Here is a 15114-nt window from a genome sequence, read left to right as displayed (position 1 = left end):
CCATCTAGCCCAGTATCCCCTCTTCTGACAGTGGACCATGCCAGGTGCCCCAGAGGGAATGTACAGAACAGATTATCATCAAGTGATCCATCCCTTGTAGCTCATTCCCAGCTTCTGGCAAACAGAGGTTAGGGACACCATTCCTGCCCATCCTGGCTAATAGCCATTGATGGACCTATCATCCATGAATTGATCTAATTCTTTTTTGAACCCTGTTATGGTCTTGGTCTTCACAACATCCTCTGGCAAGGAGTTCCACAGGTTGACTCTGCGTTGTGTGAAGAAATACTTCCTTTTATTTGTTTTAAACCTGCTGCCTATTAATTTCATTTGGTGACCCCTAGTTCTTGTGTTATGAGAAGTGGTAAACACTTCCTTATCTACACCAGTCATGATTTTGTAGACCTCAATCATATCTCCCCTTAGCCATCTCTTTTCCAAGCTGAAAAGGCCCAGTTTTATTAATCTCTCCTCATACAGAAGCCGTTCCATCCCCTAATCATTTTTGTTGCCCTTTTCTGAACCCTTTCCAATTCCAATATATATTTTTGCAGATGAGGCAACCACATCTGCACACAGTATTCAAGATGTGGGTGTACCAGGGATTTATACAGAGGCAACATGATATTTTCTGTCCTGTTATCTATCCCTTTCTTAATTATTCCCAGCATTCCATTCGCTTTTTTGACTGTTGCTGCACATTGAGTGGATGTTTTCAGAGAACTATCCACAATGACTCCAAGATCTCTTTCTTGAGTGGTAACAGTTAATTTAAGTTCTAAACCAGCAGCTGCTCTGTGAAATTTTTGAGTGGTTTAATTCTGGATTCCTAATTATGTGTGTAATTAAATACAATATCTAAAGGGTTTCGTTTTCCTTGTACTAGTATGCACTGATTGTATCTGAAGTGTTAATGTTTTTCCTTCTAAGAGCCAAATTCTGCTTTGACTTTTGTAGGATACAAGAGTTAGCCCTAAAGATTTTTAAAGTACTAGAAAGTATTGTTCTACAGGCTCCTAGGGCCACATAAAGTCTCCACAGTCTGCTAAGTTTCTAATAAATGTTTGTTTTCTGCGGCACTTGTACAAATGCTGTTTTAGATCTAGTGAACTTTCTAAAAGTTGATTCCAGTTTAAATATCACACAAAACCTTTTTACTGGACTAATTTCCCAACTAGACTATAAAAGCACTTGTCAGAGAAACTGTTCAGGGGAATATGCTCCTTCCAGGAAAAAGAAACATGCTGTTTGCAGCTTTGATTGAGATAATGTCTGTAATTGCACAGATCCATTCCTTACACCACAAGCAGTTGGTAGGCACAATGTGGTCTGTATTTTTTGTCAGCTCATTCACTGAATCAAAATGGAAGAAGAGTCTGGATGATTTAAATACTCTAATTTGAATAGATCTACATTCTCTTGCTGTCTTTTATGCATATTGGTATTATTTAGTGCCCATATTATCATGCTGTAGCATATTTTCTAACTTAAAAATATTCAAAGTTCTCTGTAGCCAAATAGCTATTCTGTTACTTGGTAATCAATTGCCTTTACATTATGTCCTCAGTGACAAGAATTATTAATTCCTTGTTTAACCCTTTTGTTTTCTACAGGCAATTTAACCATGTTCTTGCACAGATGGGTAATCTGGGCACTGTCATTTTCAGTATGAGAGTAACTAGATGTTTTTCATTTTCCAGAAAACTTGGATGCAATGATAGCTCTGCAGACAAAGAGTAAACTTGAAAGCCCCCTGACCAGCACCAAAAACAAGCTACTAGCAGGTATTTACTCTGTTCCTCTATCTCCTTGCAATCACTGTTTAATAGCACATTGTTGTTCAACCTATTTAGTTATAAGTAAACTAATTGCACGAGGTGTCAGACTGGTAATTTAAGGGTCTGAGCCTGCAAAATGCAGGGCTGTAACTATCGTGTCTATGCTGGAAGGAAGGAGTTGTCACATAATGCCAAAACCTCCAAATCTTTATTCACAAGCGTCCTTATTCCACTGGGGACTATCCTTACTTCAGTGACCATTACCCATATGCAAGGACAACCCTTGTGTAATGCTTTGGAGGACCTGGCCCTAGACTTCGATGGGTTTGATTTCTTTGTACGCACTGAAATACAAGAAAAAAATAAAGACTGGCCCCATTCTGTGGATTGTATGGCCTGATCTAAAGCCCATTGAAGTCAATGGAGAAACTCCCATAAGCTTCCATGAACTTTGAAACCAGCCCTTAGGGAATATATATGATTATATCTTAATTGACTGACTTGAACTAGTGTTTGCAAGAGAAAATGTAGGCATTTTCAGTGACCAAGTCAGGAGATGACCTTTAGAGATGCACCATTTTCAGGCTTCTACGAGTTTCTTTCTGAATCAATAGTCAAAGTCTTTGAACTTCCCAAAATAACATGCTAATGCTTAGCAATGAATGATGTGATTTCAAAACACTTATGGTACGTATGGTACAAAAGTAAGGGAATGTTCTGATTGCAGCTTCTTTAGATAAGAGCAATGAAGAGGCAGACAGTACAAAGGAAGAAGCAGCTAAAATGGAAAAACAATATGAAACATTGAAGGATTCCACAAAAGTGGAAGAACAAAATACAGCAGGAAACAATGAAGAACCAAAAGGTACTCTTGCTATTAGCCTGTGCACCGAATGATTGGATTTTTTTCCTGGTCAGGCTAGCAGTGGATTACATACACAGCAGAGTAGCACAGGTGTGTGGATACAGCATAATACCACCACTGGAATAATTTTTTTAATGAGACAAGCCCATTGGTCCTGTGTTTAGCACTCTGTGCGGGCATGGGACCAATTCCTATTCAACTCTTGGGTCTGAACTCTCACTCTCTGAGCTGACATGCTTGTCGTGTGCATGGTGTTTTGATGAACAATCAAAATTTTCCATTGAACGCAGACATTTTTCATAAACATTTTCATTTAATCAAAAAACAATTTCCCATTGATGGAAAGTTTTCAGCCAGCCCTAATATTAATACAATTCCGTTCATGCATATGTGACCTGCTCTTCCCAAATGCACCCAGCGCTGCTGGGCGGCAGACCTTCATGAATTTCAACCCAAACTAGTGAATTCCCTAGCTCTCCTCTGCACTGTGAAGTTTTTTCTTTATATATTCTTTGACCCCTAAACTGATTGGAATTGCTCAGGCCTTTCAGATAAGCTGGTACTGAGTAATGACAATTCTAATTTAGCACTTTGGCTTAAATCCAGCAGTCTGTATTCCCTGCCACCAATCCCCAGTCTAAACAGCCTGGAATGATTATTAGTATCCTTAAACTACCCTAGTGACTGAAGTGGAATATCAGCAGCCTCTTTATGCAAGAGCATAATTCTGTGTAATGTAAATGAGATACACATACACATCGAGGGAAGAAGAGATCCCTTAAATGTGAATGCAGTATAGTCACATGTATATTATCATTTAGTACTTGTTTAAGCACTAGACATGGCTGGCTCCATGTAAAGCAGAGGAAGACAGTCTCTCTGCCCTGAGAAGTTTCTCGGTGCAAATTATTTTGTTTAAAGCGTAATTTAAAGAGCCTGGATAGTGCAGCTGTGTACAGTGGAGTCAATCGGAATTATATTGTTGAGTCTAATGAGAGAGCAGGATTGGGCCTTTGATCTGTTTTGAATCCCAAAGGTGCTCAGAAAAGAACCCAAAATGCTTATTTTTAAATTATGAAAATAAGACAATATGAGTTTAAAATAGTATTTTTTTCCTTTTCTAAGATTTTTAACCCTTTGCAACTTAAGATTTTTAGGAATGAATGAAAGAAATTCATACTGGAATGATTAACAGTCTCCTTATACAGGCTTGCTTGCTGACATCTGTAAGGTCAAAATATCATTAATTTAGTCCATTATCTGCAAAAAAGTATGAATTAATTTATTAAATTGGTTAATTACCATTTTATGAATATTATAGTCCCTTAACATGATTCTTTAGCAATCCCAATGGCTGAGTGAAGATAACTCGTTAGTGTAGTTGTGATTGCAGTGTGTATGCAGCTAGTGTATTATTTAGTAAATATGATCCTACCTCAAAAGATGTCTCTAGCAACAGTACTGTTTTCTCATTTTGTCTCCTAAAATGTATTTTATTTTGTTTCATGCTATTCCTAAGCCTCTGCACATAGGCCTTGATTCAGAAATGTACTTAAGCATATGCCTAATTTTAAATACACAGATCCATGTGCCTAGCTGAACTATGGCCATAATCCTTTATTACAGAATTTATAGCCTACATTAGGAATCAGATCAAATGCCTTTTAATACACTAGTGCAGTGAGATATTGCTTCTTTGCATCTGTGGCATTTTAGTGACCTAAGATCATCGGTGCATTCAATATTCTGGACTGAACATATTGATTTCTCCAATCTGTGTTATGAGAAGCTGATATTGAAAGGCAGTGAGCTGTCTGTTCTACAGAATGAAGCAATTTGGATGGCCCACTGCTAGACAGTGAGGGTGCTTTTAACAATCATTGTCAGCCTAAGCAATTGCCTTTTCAAAGTGATGCAGAACTTTATGTTCTGGCAGTAAATTAGCAGCTCAAAGAGGAAACAGAGCATTGATACCTGTTACCATGCCAGCTGCCTCAACACAGCATTTAATGTTGCAAGCAATGGCAGGTTAGCCTGACCATAAGCTACTCTTTCCACAGAAATCCATAGTAAATGGAAAAAACCCAACTCTGCGCGCATACCACACAGAAAATCCACGGAAAACAGCATGTCTCGCCAGTGTGTATTTCAGACACGGAATGACCCAAAATCCAAAGACAAGCACAAATGTACTTTTAGCTAAATCTCTTGTGTCAAGGCACTTCCATAATGCCCATCACTATCGTGTTTCAGCACCTCTCAAGTACTTAAATAGAACAGTAATACTTTCTCTGTATAATTCTTTCCTTGCAGCTTGTAGGAAAAATACTTTGATTCCTTCATAGGATTTTGTGGTTGGTGGTGGTTTGTGTGTGAGAGAGAGTGGGTGTCATGTGTTTGTGTGTAGGACTTACTGAGGGAAAGCTAAGTTTTGCATGTGTTCTGCATTTAGCTATGAGAGTGGCAAGCTCCAGGGTCATTTGTATCTGTTGCTGGGGTGAGTTCTATAGTCTAGTTACATCTCCCATGGACCGTCTGTCTCTTACACTCACAAGCCTCCTCAATGGTCAACAGTTTCTTGTTCCAGTAGAAGGTAGCTGTCATGGGAGGTCGTGGTTGCAGAGACAGGTGATTTGTTCGGTAACTGAGGCCAGTCTCATGGAGGACTTTGAACATCAGAGCAGAATCATTGAAATGGATTCTTTGTTCACTGATGAACCAGTACCAGAGAGTGATGAACTGGGATGATATGTTTATGGCAACCTGGTTGCCAAGCTGGCAGCTGCTGTATTTTGTATTGGTTGGAGCTTTTTCAGCATATGTGGTTTCACTGCTAGATATAACGAGTTGCAATAATCAAGCCTAGAGGTCACAGTTCATGAGTCACCATACCTAGGTTGGCACCCAGTAGGATGGGGTGCATTCTTATAGCCAATCACAGAGAGAAGTGGGTATTTTTGCTGCTGTGGCTATTTGAGCATCCAGTAGCAGTGAGAAGTCTACAACTGCAGACTAATTTAACAATCTGAGGCAAGATACCCTAGCTAGTGGTGGGATGTCTACGGAGGATGTATCCAGTTTGGGCCAAATTTTGCTCTCAGACCTTCACGACCACATTCAACTCAATGGACCTGCACAGGTATAAATTAAATCAGAATTTGACCCTTTGTCTCTTCATCTAACATGCTTTGCTGTTTCACAGATTGACTTCCTTCCACGCTAACTCTGCACTCCTAGCTCAAAGGTTTCAGTATATTTACTATTGTATCCACTTATTGATGGGATCAGACATGCACAGTAGGCAGTAACAGTCTTCCACAAGTTAATCACACTAGTCTTTTCCTGACAAATATGAGCATGTTACATCAATAAAGCTCTAGCCAAGTTAAGAATTCAGAATCCATTATCTATAACATTCCTTTCAGGGCCTTATTAGGTAATCCTTGAACTAATTTTGACCTGTGTGCTCTTGGGGCTAAAAATAGACACTATTTCAAAATTCAAAATATAAAGGCTATAACGAGATTATATAGTTTTCATGCTTTCCTTTTCTCAGCTAATACTGTGCCTGCATTTCAGGTTGTAGGTTTTTTCTTATGCCTTTCAGAACATCACAATCTTATATTTGATGTGCACTGTTATACCAGTCAATAGAAGAGGTTTCTGATGTTTTTAGTATGTGAGCTGATGCACAAAGCTTTCAGTCTTGTTAAAATCATACCCCAGTGACTTAACATTTTAATCTTTGTTTAACAGCTGTTGTGCTCTAAACACCACAGACTGACCTAGTCCATTCATGCAATATCTCTGGATATCAACAGGAGTTACACAAATCAAAGCGAGGAAACGGCCATAAATTCATTTCAGAGCTGACTAATCTCTCGCAGACAGGATCTGCTAGCCATGCATGGGAATTTTGCCTGAATAAGGATGACAGGGCTGGTCCCTTAAATGGAAACTAAGAACAGTTTTAATCTGCCTTCACTGTAACCAAGTTTTCTCAGTTAAACAAGCTGCATCAATCATTGATGAAGGATGTTTGATTTGTCTCTCATCTGTTCCTCCAGGGAAAGCTGAGGCGTATTTGGAAGCCATCAGGAAGAATATAGAATGGCTGAAGAAGCACAACAAGCAGGGAAATAAAGAAGGTATGAAATGAATAATCTTGCACATGTGGGGTGGACGCTACTCAGATTACAATTTAGTTTATAAATTACATCGTATAAATTAGCCTGATGAGATGAGCTGAACCATAGAAATATAAAATGTGAGACTAGGGACATGTCTGGATCACAGCCTCATAATTAGTGATGCTAGAATCACTGTCAAGTAGTCTAGGCCCAAATGTAGGCTATGTGTACAAATTATATAAATAGTCTGTTATAAAGATCCATGATCTTATGGAAATATATTTAATATTGCACTGAACTACTACAAAATATAAAAACTAGCCTGTCCAGACTGGCCCTGAATTCACAAAATTTATGTTGACTAACCTGCTGGAAATAAACTCCTTGAGTCCCCTCATCCCCCCACCTAAGCACCCACTCACCAAACTCCAGAGCATAATAAATTAGCCTTGCAGCATGCATTGAATGTCAGTCCTACACCGTGAGATCAATAGAGGTGTTTTAAGGATTATTTTTTTTAGCATTCATGAAGAGGATCTTTTTAATGTATGCATGCATCTGTGGGAACCCAATGGCACTGTGCTAGTGCTGTGCATCCCTTTCCAAGTAGCAGGAAACTCTAATCCTGTAGATTTTGTTTCATATACTGTCAAGGTGAAAACATCTAGGAGTCGCATCTGCAGGATGAGAGCATTATGGTGTTATTAATTGCTCCTAGGATTGGCTCTAAGGGCACTGTGCATCTTTCATATGTAAAGCTCTGTAGAAGAGGAACAGTGACTGAAACAGCTGCCCAACCTTCCGTAGACTGTTTCTCCAACACGTTGCTTCTCCTAGGAGATGGGGCTGGCAACAGTGTGGAAAGGCTGGGGAGGGGTAGAGGGGCAAGGGCAGGATCCACAGGAACAACAGGACCACTTGGCTTGTCCATACAATCTCCTCCCTCAAAGCATCATACAGAACCAGCATTCCAGCTCTTGTCTCAGCCCTGGTGCTATTGGCTGGATTTTCACCATCATCCTGTCCATGGGAAGGAGAAACCACAGGGCATGGTGGGGGAAAGTGTGTAAAGTATTTGGAAAAGGAGAGAAAGAGCTCCGCCACCAGCCATGGAGGAGGGGGAGTTGAGACTGAGTCTGTCCTACGTGCTCTCAGCAGCCCCTATATGTGATAAAGTGTAAGATGGGCGCTATTTAATCAGTGCATGAGTACAGCTTGACACATTCATTTCCTTTGTAGAAGCTCAGTAAAAGATGTTTGGACTGAACAATAATGACCTGATTTTCTCACGTATAACTCCTTCCCTCTTCAAATCCTCTCCAAACAACCCACAGCAACAGTTGTAGTTGGTGGCAGGCTTGCATTTTACTGCAGAGTTTTCATGCCAATTCCAATAAATATTTCCATTTATCAGTGCGTTTGTTACAGCAATTAGTGTTCAATCACATGGGATTGTTTTCTGTTTACCATTTCCTGAGCAGCCCCTCACTCCTCTTCACAGTAACCTTTTCCCCAGCATTACTGCAAATTACTGCAAATGACGGTGACTACGGATATACTGGCATTTTATCTGTCTGGAAAAGCAGTAAGATGTGCTGATGTGAATTCCTTAAATGAATGGATCCACAATGGCAATCTTGAACATCATTATATTTTATACTATTAGGGCCTTAAACTATAAGTAAATGAGAATAAAATCCTTAATCTCCTGATGCTTTACCCCTTAGTTTCTATACTGTGTATTCTGGCAACTGCTCATTCAAAAATCTAGCAGTGGTTGTAATTGGAGTACAAACTGAGTAAGTTTATCCCAGACTGAATCATACAGGGTCATAATCCTTCACTTCAAGATTATATGCTCATCAATCCTTTGTCTACTTTCAAACTAGCAAATTGGACATGGTGGAATAATACAAAAAGTGATTCACAAATATATTTGTGCATAAACATGGCACATTTGCTCCACTCATGGGCCTGTATTAGTAATTGCTTGTAAGTATATGGATGAGTCAGCTTACCTGGGAAAATGTTTGCAAGTCCAGAATGTTTCATGAATTTTAACAGAAATGATTATTCATCTGAAAATTCCCTCTGGGACTTCATCAGCCCTTATTTGCTATTTGCCATTTTTCTGTTTAAAAACAGTCAGTCATCCAATCAGGAAACAGAAACAATCCCATGTGATTTAGGTGACCATTAATAGAAATTGGGGCCTGATTTCTGGCCTTATTCTCTTCTATAACCAAACTTTGCTGAACACGGGAACAGGCAGGTCATCAGGGAGCCAGTTATGGCTCCCTGATTCTGTGGGCCCATCCGTGCTGTCTCCAGTCCTGGTGGGAGCTGAAGACCCAGGCAAATTGGTGGAGTTACACTGGCATAAAACAAGCAATGCAGTGGTGAATTAGGCTGTTATTTGAATGCTCTATCCACCTTTGAGATCCACACTCTTAGGGCCAGATTCTCAGCTGATGTAAATTGGCATAGCTCCCAGCCCTGAAGGTTGCCTTCTTTCTGAATAACTCTATATTAATTTTTAGTCCTCGGAAACATAACTGTGAGTTACCTAATTACTATATGCAAATCAGCATATTTTGAATTGTTCACAAAATACTTAGGTAATGAGAGAACCATCAAGTTTCATAACACTCACTCTCACCATTCATAGAGTAGAAAGATTTCGATGATTATTTTTAGGAAATACCACCAAATGACTTCATTTGTATATGTAAATTAGCCTCAGTATAATTTAGTATGGCTATTTCAGAGTTCAGTGTAATGTTTCAGATGTGTGAAAGAAGATTTTTTTTTGTTTACATATTCCAGTTAATGAGGCGTAAAGAAATATTGCAGTTAAAAGGCATGTTACATAGCTGACATATGCTGAGATCGAAAGGAAACTACAATAATGTTGCCATTTTACATATGCAAATTAGCCAAAATTGGATAAAATCTTCACTGTTGTAATTTCAATTAGCATTTAATTAAACCATCAAATTTCCATGTAATTGATCCAGTAGTTGCAAATATTAATGTAAAACAAGAGTGAATCTGGGGATTTTGTAAATGAAAGCAATAGGAATTTTGCTTGAGTAATGGCTGAAGAATTGGGCATATTTTCATCATGGAGGCATATAAGACTTAACTCACTAGCATTAATGTATCTGCATATTAAAAACCAGAGTCTTTACCCTGCTCCGGCTATTTTGCCATGCTCTGGTCGTGCAAAGCAACTGTAAAACCAGCATATCTGGTCCCCAGGCATTTCCTTTGAATATAGGAATCCTCAGTTGGCATAGAGCCACCATGAAGGCTCATACACAGCTTTTCCACCCTGCCCCCGGCATAAAGGTGCATGCATGTCCAGGGAAAAGGGAGCATGGCTGGAGAATCTATAAATCCTGCTGACCCGTGGAATTAATCCTATTGAGGCTATATTCAGCTAGGCATTACTTAGAGCAGCCTCAGGGCTGCTCTATCTTATGCTGAGAACTAGATTGGTCTCTGGCAGGCCCTCAGCTCATTGGATCATAAAGACTCAACGCCATCTTTGCCTATCGCATGCAGTCTTGCACCAAGAACAGCTTGGCAACACTGTGGAGTATCTCAGCCAAAGAAAAAGTGCTCTCTTAAAAGCCCAATCCCTCAGCCTTTACCCACACATTGCTTCTACTGGGCTCAGTAAGAGTTCTCATGTACAAAGATTGGGTTCATAGACTGTGTGTTTAATATCTTCCATGCTTTGCAAGGACCTGGCATATATATTCTTAAATGCAGGCCTGTCTTGTGTTACCTTTCACTTTCTGCAAATTAATCTGCTCATTCTTGACTTTGCTGTTTTTTGGTAATCTAGTTTGGCTCCGGAGCAAGAAGTTATGGGGTTAGTATTGAAACCTAATAGAAATGTGAAATTTATGCTAACAGGGCACTGGCTCCTTTTATATGTATGCAGTTAACTGTAGTAACTGTTCCACATAAAGAAGAGAGCATGTCCCATCTCTGGCCTGTTCTGATGTCTGATGTCTATGGACCATAGTCAGCCTCGGTGAAACTCCACCCGTCATGTCACTTTCACAGCAAGGCTGCATTTGGCCCTGTCATTTGAGCAGATGTCTTAAACTAGTGCCTTCAGAATCCTTACCTTGATAGCCTGCTTTATCCACAGCTCTCACAGAAATTTCCCAGGAACTACAGCCTTTCAGTATTGGCACTTTAACACAAGCCACGATTATGAGGTGTTCAGTCCTTCTAATTTAGGTCCACAAGAAACGTTCCATGTCAGGTCGGTCACAGGTGAAGTGTTACTGATAGCCAGACCTGCAGTATCATGTTAAAAAGGGGAAGGTTTGGAGCGAATTGAAATGGTTAATAATAAATAAATAAGACCATTACAATAAATATTTTTCACTTCCCTTTAATCTGAGAATCTCACAGCACTTTACAAACATTCATGAAACCTCACAGCTCTGCTATTAGATAGGTAAGCATTATTATAGCTATTATGCAAATGGGTACACTGAGGGAAGGCTGTATTTACCTGAGGTCAGTAACAGACCATGGAACACAAACCAGGAGTGAAATCCTGGCCACGTTAAAATCAGTGGCAAAACTCCTGTTGGATTCAGTGGGACCAAGATTTCATCCCAGGAGTCCTGACTCCCAGCCCCCTGCTCTTGGCACTGTTATCATTGCACTGTTACCACTGCCTCAATATTTAACTCTTTTCATTGCAAAAACTGAATTGCATAAATTAATCTGCTTTTGAAAGTGTCCCTGCACATCGTCCCTCCTTACTCATTCAACCATTACAAGGCAGAGAAAGGTATTATGGTCTATTATGCAAATAGTGCACAGTTAGAGGAAGAAGTCCTTAAATTCATATTTATATGATAATGCACATTTGAACAAGTCACAACAAATTTTCTATGAGAATTCTGATGCCTCTGTTTATGGACTAAATAATTCATACTGTAAAAATTAAACAGGAATACATTTCTAGGAAAGATATTCATTCATTTAAATTAACATAAATCTTTAGAACATTGATATTCTCCAGACTGCCAGCCATTGTTTCCTCCATTGAATCTTGCCTCTGTGTGTGCATTAGTGTATTATATCTAATGTCAGAGTTAAGATGGCCCACTGGCTGCTCAGGGAGAGTTCTTCAGATTTCTTTGCAGAATTGGTGCCTAAAGCTATACTTCTTCCATGGAAAACAGTAATATTTTCAATCATAGCAAGGTTTTGTTCAGTGGCGTTCAGCCTGCATTATGCTGGGTAGATGCAAATTCTTTGGTGTAGGCGCCTGTGTTTATCATTTAGCAGTGCAGCACAACATGGGAAGCGTCTTTCAGTACTTGTAATGTGGACTGGCACATACAGAAAACTCACCGCAATATTTTTCAAATCTGGAAATTATTCTTGGAGCCTGCCAAAGCTGAATAATCATATCCTGTCCACTTAATCCCAGTGACTTGATTTCTTGAATTTCTTACGTCTGTTCTCAGGAAGGGAAGTTTGTCATAAGCAAAAAGCTGTCAGAGTTGAAGAACACAGGCTTTATGTTTTTTGATGGGAAACTGTCAGTTTAGTCTTTTCTGTGAAGTCCGTGATAACTGGGAACATAATAGGGCCTTAACAACAACTTCTGCATGCACAGACTTCCAGCACATTGAACCACTGGACTGAAGGATGATCTATGTTAAAAAAAAACAATTACAGAGCAAGAAAGATACATGAATAATACTTACTGCATCTCACAAATAAGAGGACTTTGCACAAGGGTGTTTTTTATTACTATGCCAAGATTCATTTGTAGTGAATTCCATTCTTTCCTAGGTGACAGAGAATGGACTTGATGGATAATGTTGACAATTACATTGTTTCATTGGTGAAACAGCAAAGCGGGGAAAGCTTATGGTGTTCATGAATTCATGTTTTGCAGATTATGATCTTTCAAAGCTGAGGGATTTCATTGATCAGCAAGCTGATGCTTACGTGGACAAGGGCATCCTTGACAAAGAAGAGGCGGATGTGATCAAGCGCATATACGGCAGCCTGTAAAAACACAGGAAGGATGGTGAAGTCACTTGACTGCCCAATATGTAGGAAACTATAGTATAGCTTCACCCACTCCTAGCTCAGTGACCTCAGATCTGTTACTTTGAGGATATCATTAGAAAGTGCTCTGTTTGCGTTGTACTGAATCTTTTCTAGGCAAAAGTGAAGAGCTCTATTGCTATGTACACAGACTGCATACTGTATTTTCCTATACACAGATATCAACCCCAAAGGCTGAATTATGACATCAAATTTATACTTAACAGGGTAAACAACAAAAAGTTCTCTTTGACATACTGTCTGCATTTGGTGTGCTCTGGTCGAAAGCCGTGTGTTTTTGGAGGAAAGTTATTTTGACACTGCATCCTTCTGCTCTCACTCCATTAGCTTTTCAAAGATGCTATTGTATGTATTTGTAAAGGGCATTATTAGAACATGAATGATAGTTACTAGTTCTACAAATAAATATTTGAAAATAATTTCCATATTAAAATTGTCATTAGTCTCATTATTATTTTATGTCTAGAATGTCTTATTTTTAAATCATTGGTGTATCATCGTTTTTCCTGTCAGTGTTTGTGTTTGCACATTCACTATTACAGCTCCTTGAGTACGTGTGCCATTAACTAACTAATGTATCTCTGACACTGCAACTGCCTTTAATACAGGTGGTACAGGAAAGAGCTGAAGTTTCCCCTGCCAACCATGGTAGAGACATTGTCATTAACACCCTTAGCAGTTCTTTAGTGTATCCTTTGATAACTGTCAGTTCTTTGTGCATGTATAAACAACTGCATTCTTGATGTGAGTAGCCTGGTAACAGTGTAAATAGCGTTGAATTGCTAAGTAAAAAATGTAAAGATAATGAAATCATTTTGAGGGGGGCTTGCAATTAGAGATGTGCTTAGGAACATGTGGCCTGATTTTCAGACAGACTTTAATGGGAGTGGAAGGAGTGCAGCATTTCTGAAAATCAGGCCAATGGTCCATTTATTGACCTCTGAACTGTACTGGATGATATTATTTCCTTTAGCATTATGGGAAAACTCTCTCTCTCTCTCTCTCTGTTGTATGTAAAAGCGAAGGCAAAGCAATGAGTTTTGAAGTTAGTTCTGGAAGTTGTCAGCCTTAACTTTTGTGGGATTGAGTGAGTTCTCTAGTCTAGCTCCTGGGAAAGTTCTGTCTCCTGCACTCATTGGCTTCCTTTTGGATGATTGAGATTAACTCCCATTTGACATTAGTTTTAAATCTGGGATGTTCACTTGACTGCCATGAAGACTATAGGTAAATACTTGTCTGGCTGTGTAGGGACTGTGGATGTACAATATGCCCTTGATCACCCCAAGGTCTGTGTTAGCGTCACATAGGGAGACTACCTACTTCCTTATTTTCTCAGCACTCTTGAGAATAAGAAGGGAAAAGATCTGAACTACATTTTTCCTGACGGCCAGAATGAACTCTGGCCAATAGCCAGCATAGTGCAAACACCTACCAACGTTACCAGTAGCAAACTTCAATCGAACGTAATAGCAATGAGCCATAATAATATGTACGTTAGAAGGCTGTTGGTGCATGGATTGATTAGTGCCTTCAAGCATCCAAGAAGTGTACCATAACCTGCTTATATGCACCCTGGTTAGTGCATTATCGGTATGGGTTATTGCATTATAGCTTTGCTCATTAATAATATTTTTTTTAAGAAATCAAAAAGAATATTGAATAATGTGATCCGTGTACTCCTCTGCTATGAAAAACAGTACCTAGTAGCAGTATAAGAGAAAATTATGGGGAAAAGGTTCCCTTGCTATTTCAAATGAATGTGTGGCGGGGTGTTCCTAGCCCTTCTTATCTCTTTTACATTTTCCTTTTGTTCGCCCACTCCCCATTTTAAGGTTCCCTAGACTATTTAGACTCCTTTTTCCTCCTCATGCCCCTCAAAAGATCAGTTACCCTTTGATAGCAGTTCGTGGCCCACCCGCCACTTTTAACTCACTTTCTTGTTTGAAAACTAAACTGGAAATATTGACTCATTTCCAATTTGGGGGTTACAAGAGAAAGTGAGTTAAAAGTGGCTGTAACTCTTGGCACTTTGGAAGGCAATAGCACATTAAGACTGTTGTCTTTTTATTTTACTAATCCAGACTCTTCTTCTTCCTCCTTACAGTTGCTTCCTTCCCCCCACCGCTTTCCCCTCCCTCCTTTGTTTAATCTTTCTTCTTCTGCCAACATCAGGGGTCACAGAATATTTTTGAATGATTTTTCAAGGATGAGGTCCTAGCTG

The 15114-nt window shown here is 39.4% G+C and overlaps 1 protein-coding gene across 4 annotated transcripts in view; it reads left to right on the top strand.

Moving 5' to 3' along the window:
• SCG3 (secretogranin III) overlaps positions 1 to 14815 on the top strand; it is a 51338-nt gene extending 36523 nt beyond the window's left edge. For 2 of the 4 annotated variants that reach the window (XM_027818845.3, XM_027818846.3), the window contains 4 exons: positions 1701 to 1784; positions 2515 to 2643; positions 6711 to 6791; positions 12718 to 14815. In XM_027818845.3, the coding sequence (XP_027674646.1) occupies positions 1701 to 1784; positions 2515 to 2643; positions 6711 to 6791; positions 12718 to 12836 (413 nt within the window). In that variant the 3' untranslated portion in view covers positions 12837 to 14815. The remainder of the gene's footprint in view (positions 1 to 1700; positions 1785 to 2514; positions 2644 to 6710; positions 6792 to 12717) is intronic. The other 2 variants (XM_027818847.3, XM_043523397.1) reach the window with 1 other exon arrangement.
• Positions 14816 to 15114: the final 299 nt, after the last annotated feature.

This window comes from Chelonia mydas, chromosome 10 (assembly GCF_015237465.2).
Source record: "Chelonia mydas isolate rCheMyd1 chromosome 10, rCheMyd1.pri.v2, whole genome shotgun sequence".
NCBI lineage: Eukaryota > Metazoa > Chordata > Testudines > Cheloniidae > Chelonia > Chelonia mydas.
Note: the sequence above shows the minus strand (reverse complement) of the source record. Positions and strands in the feature narration are given on the sequence as shown.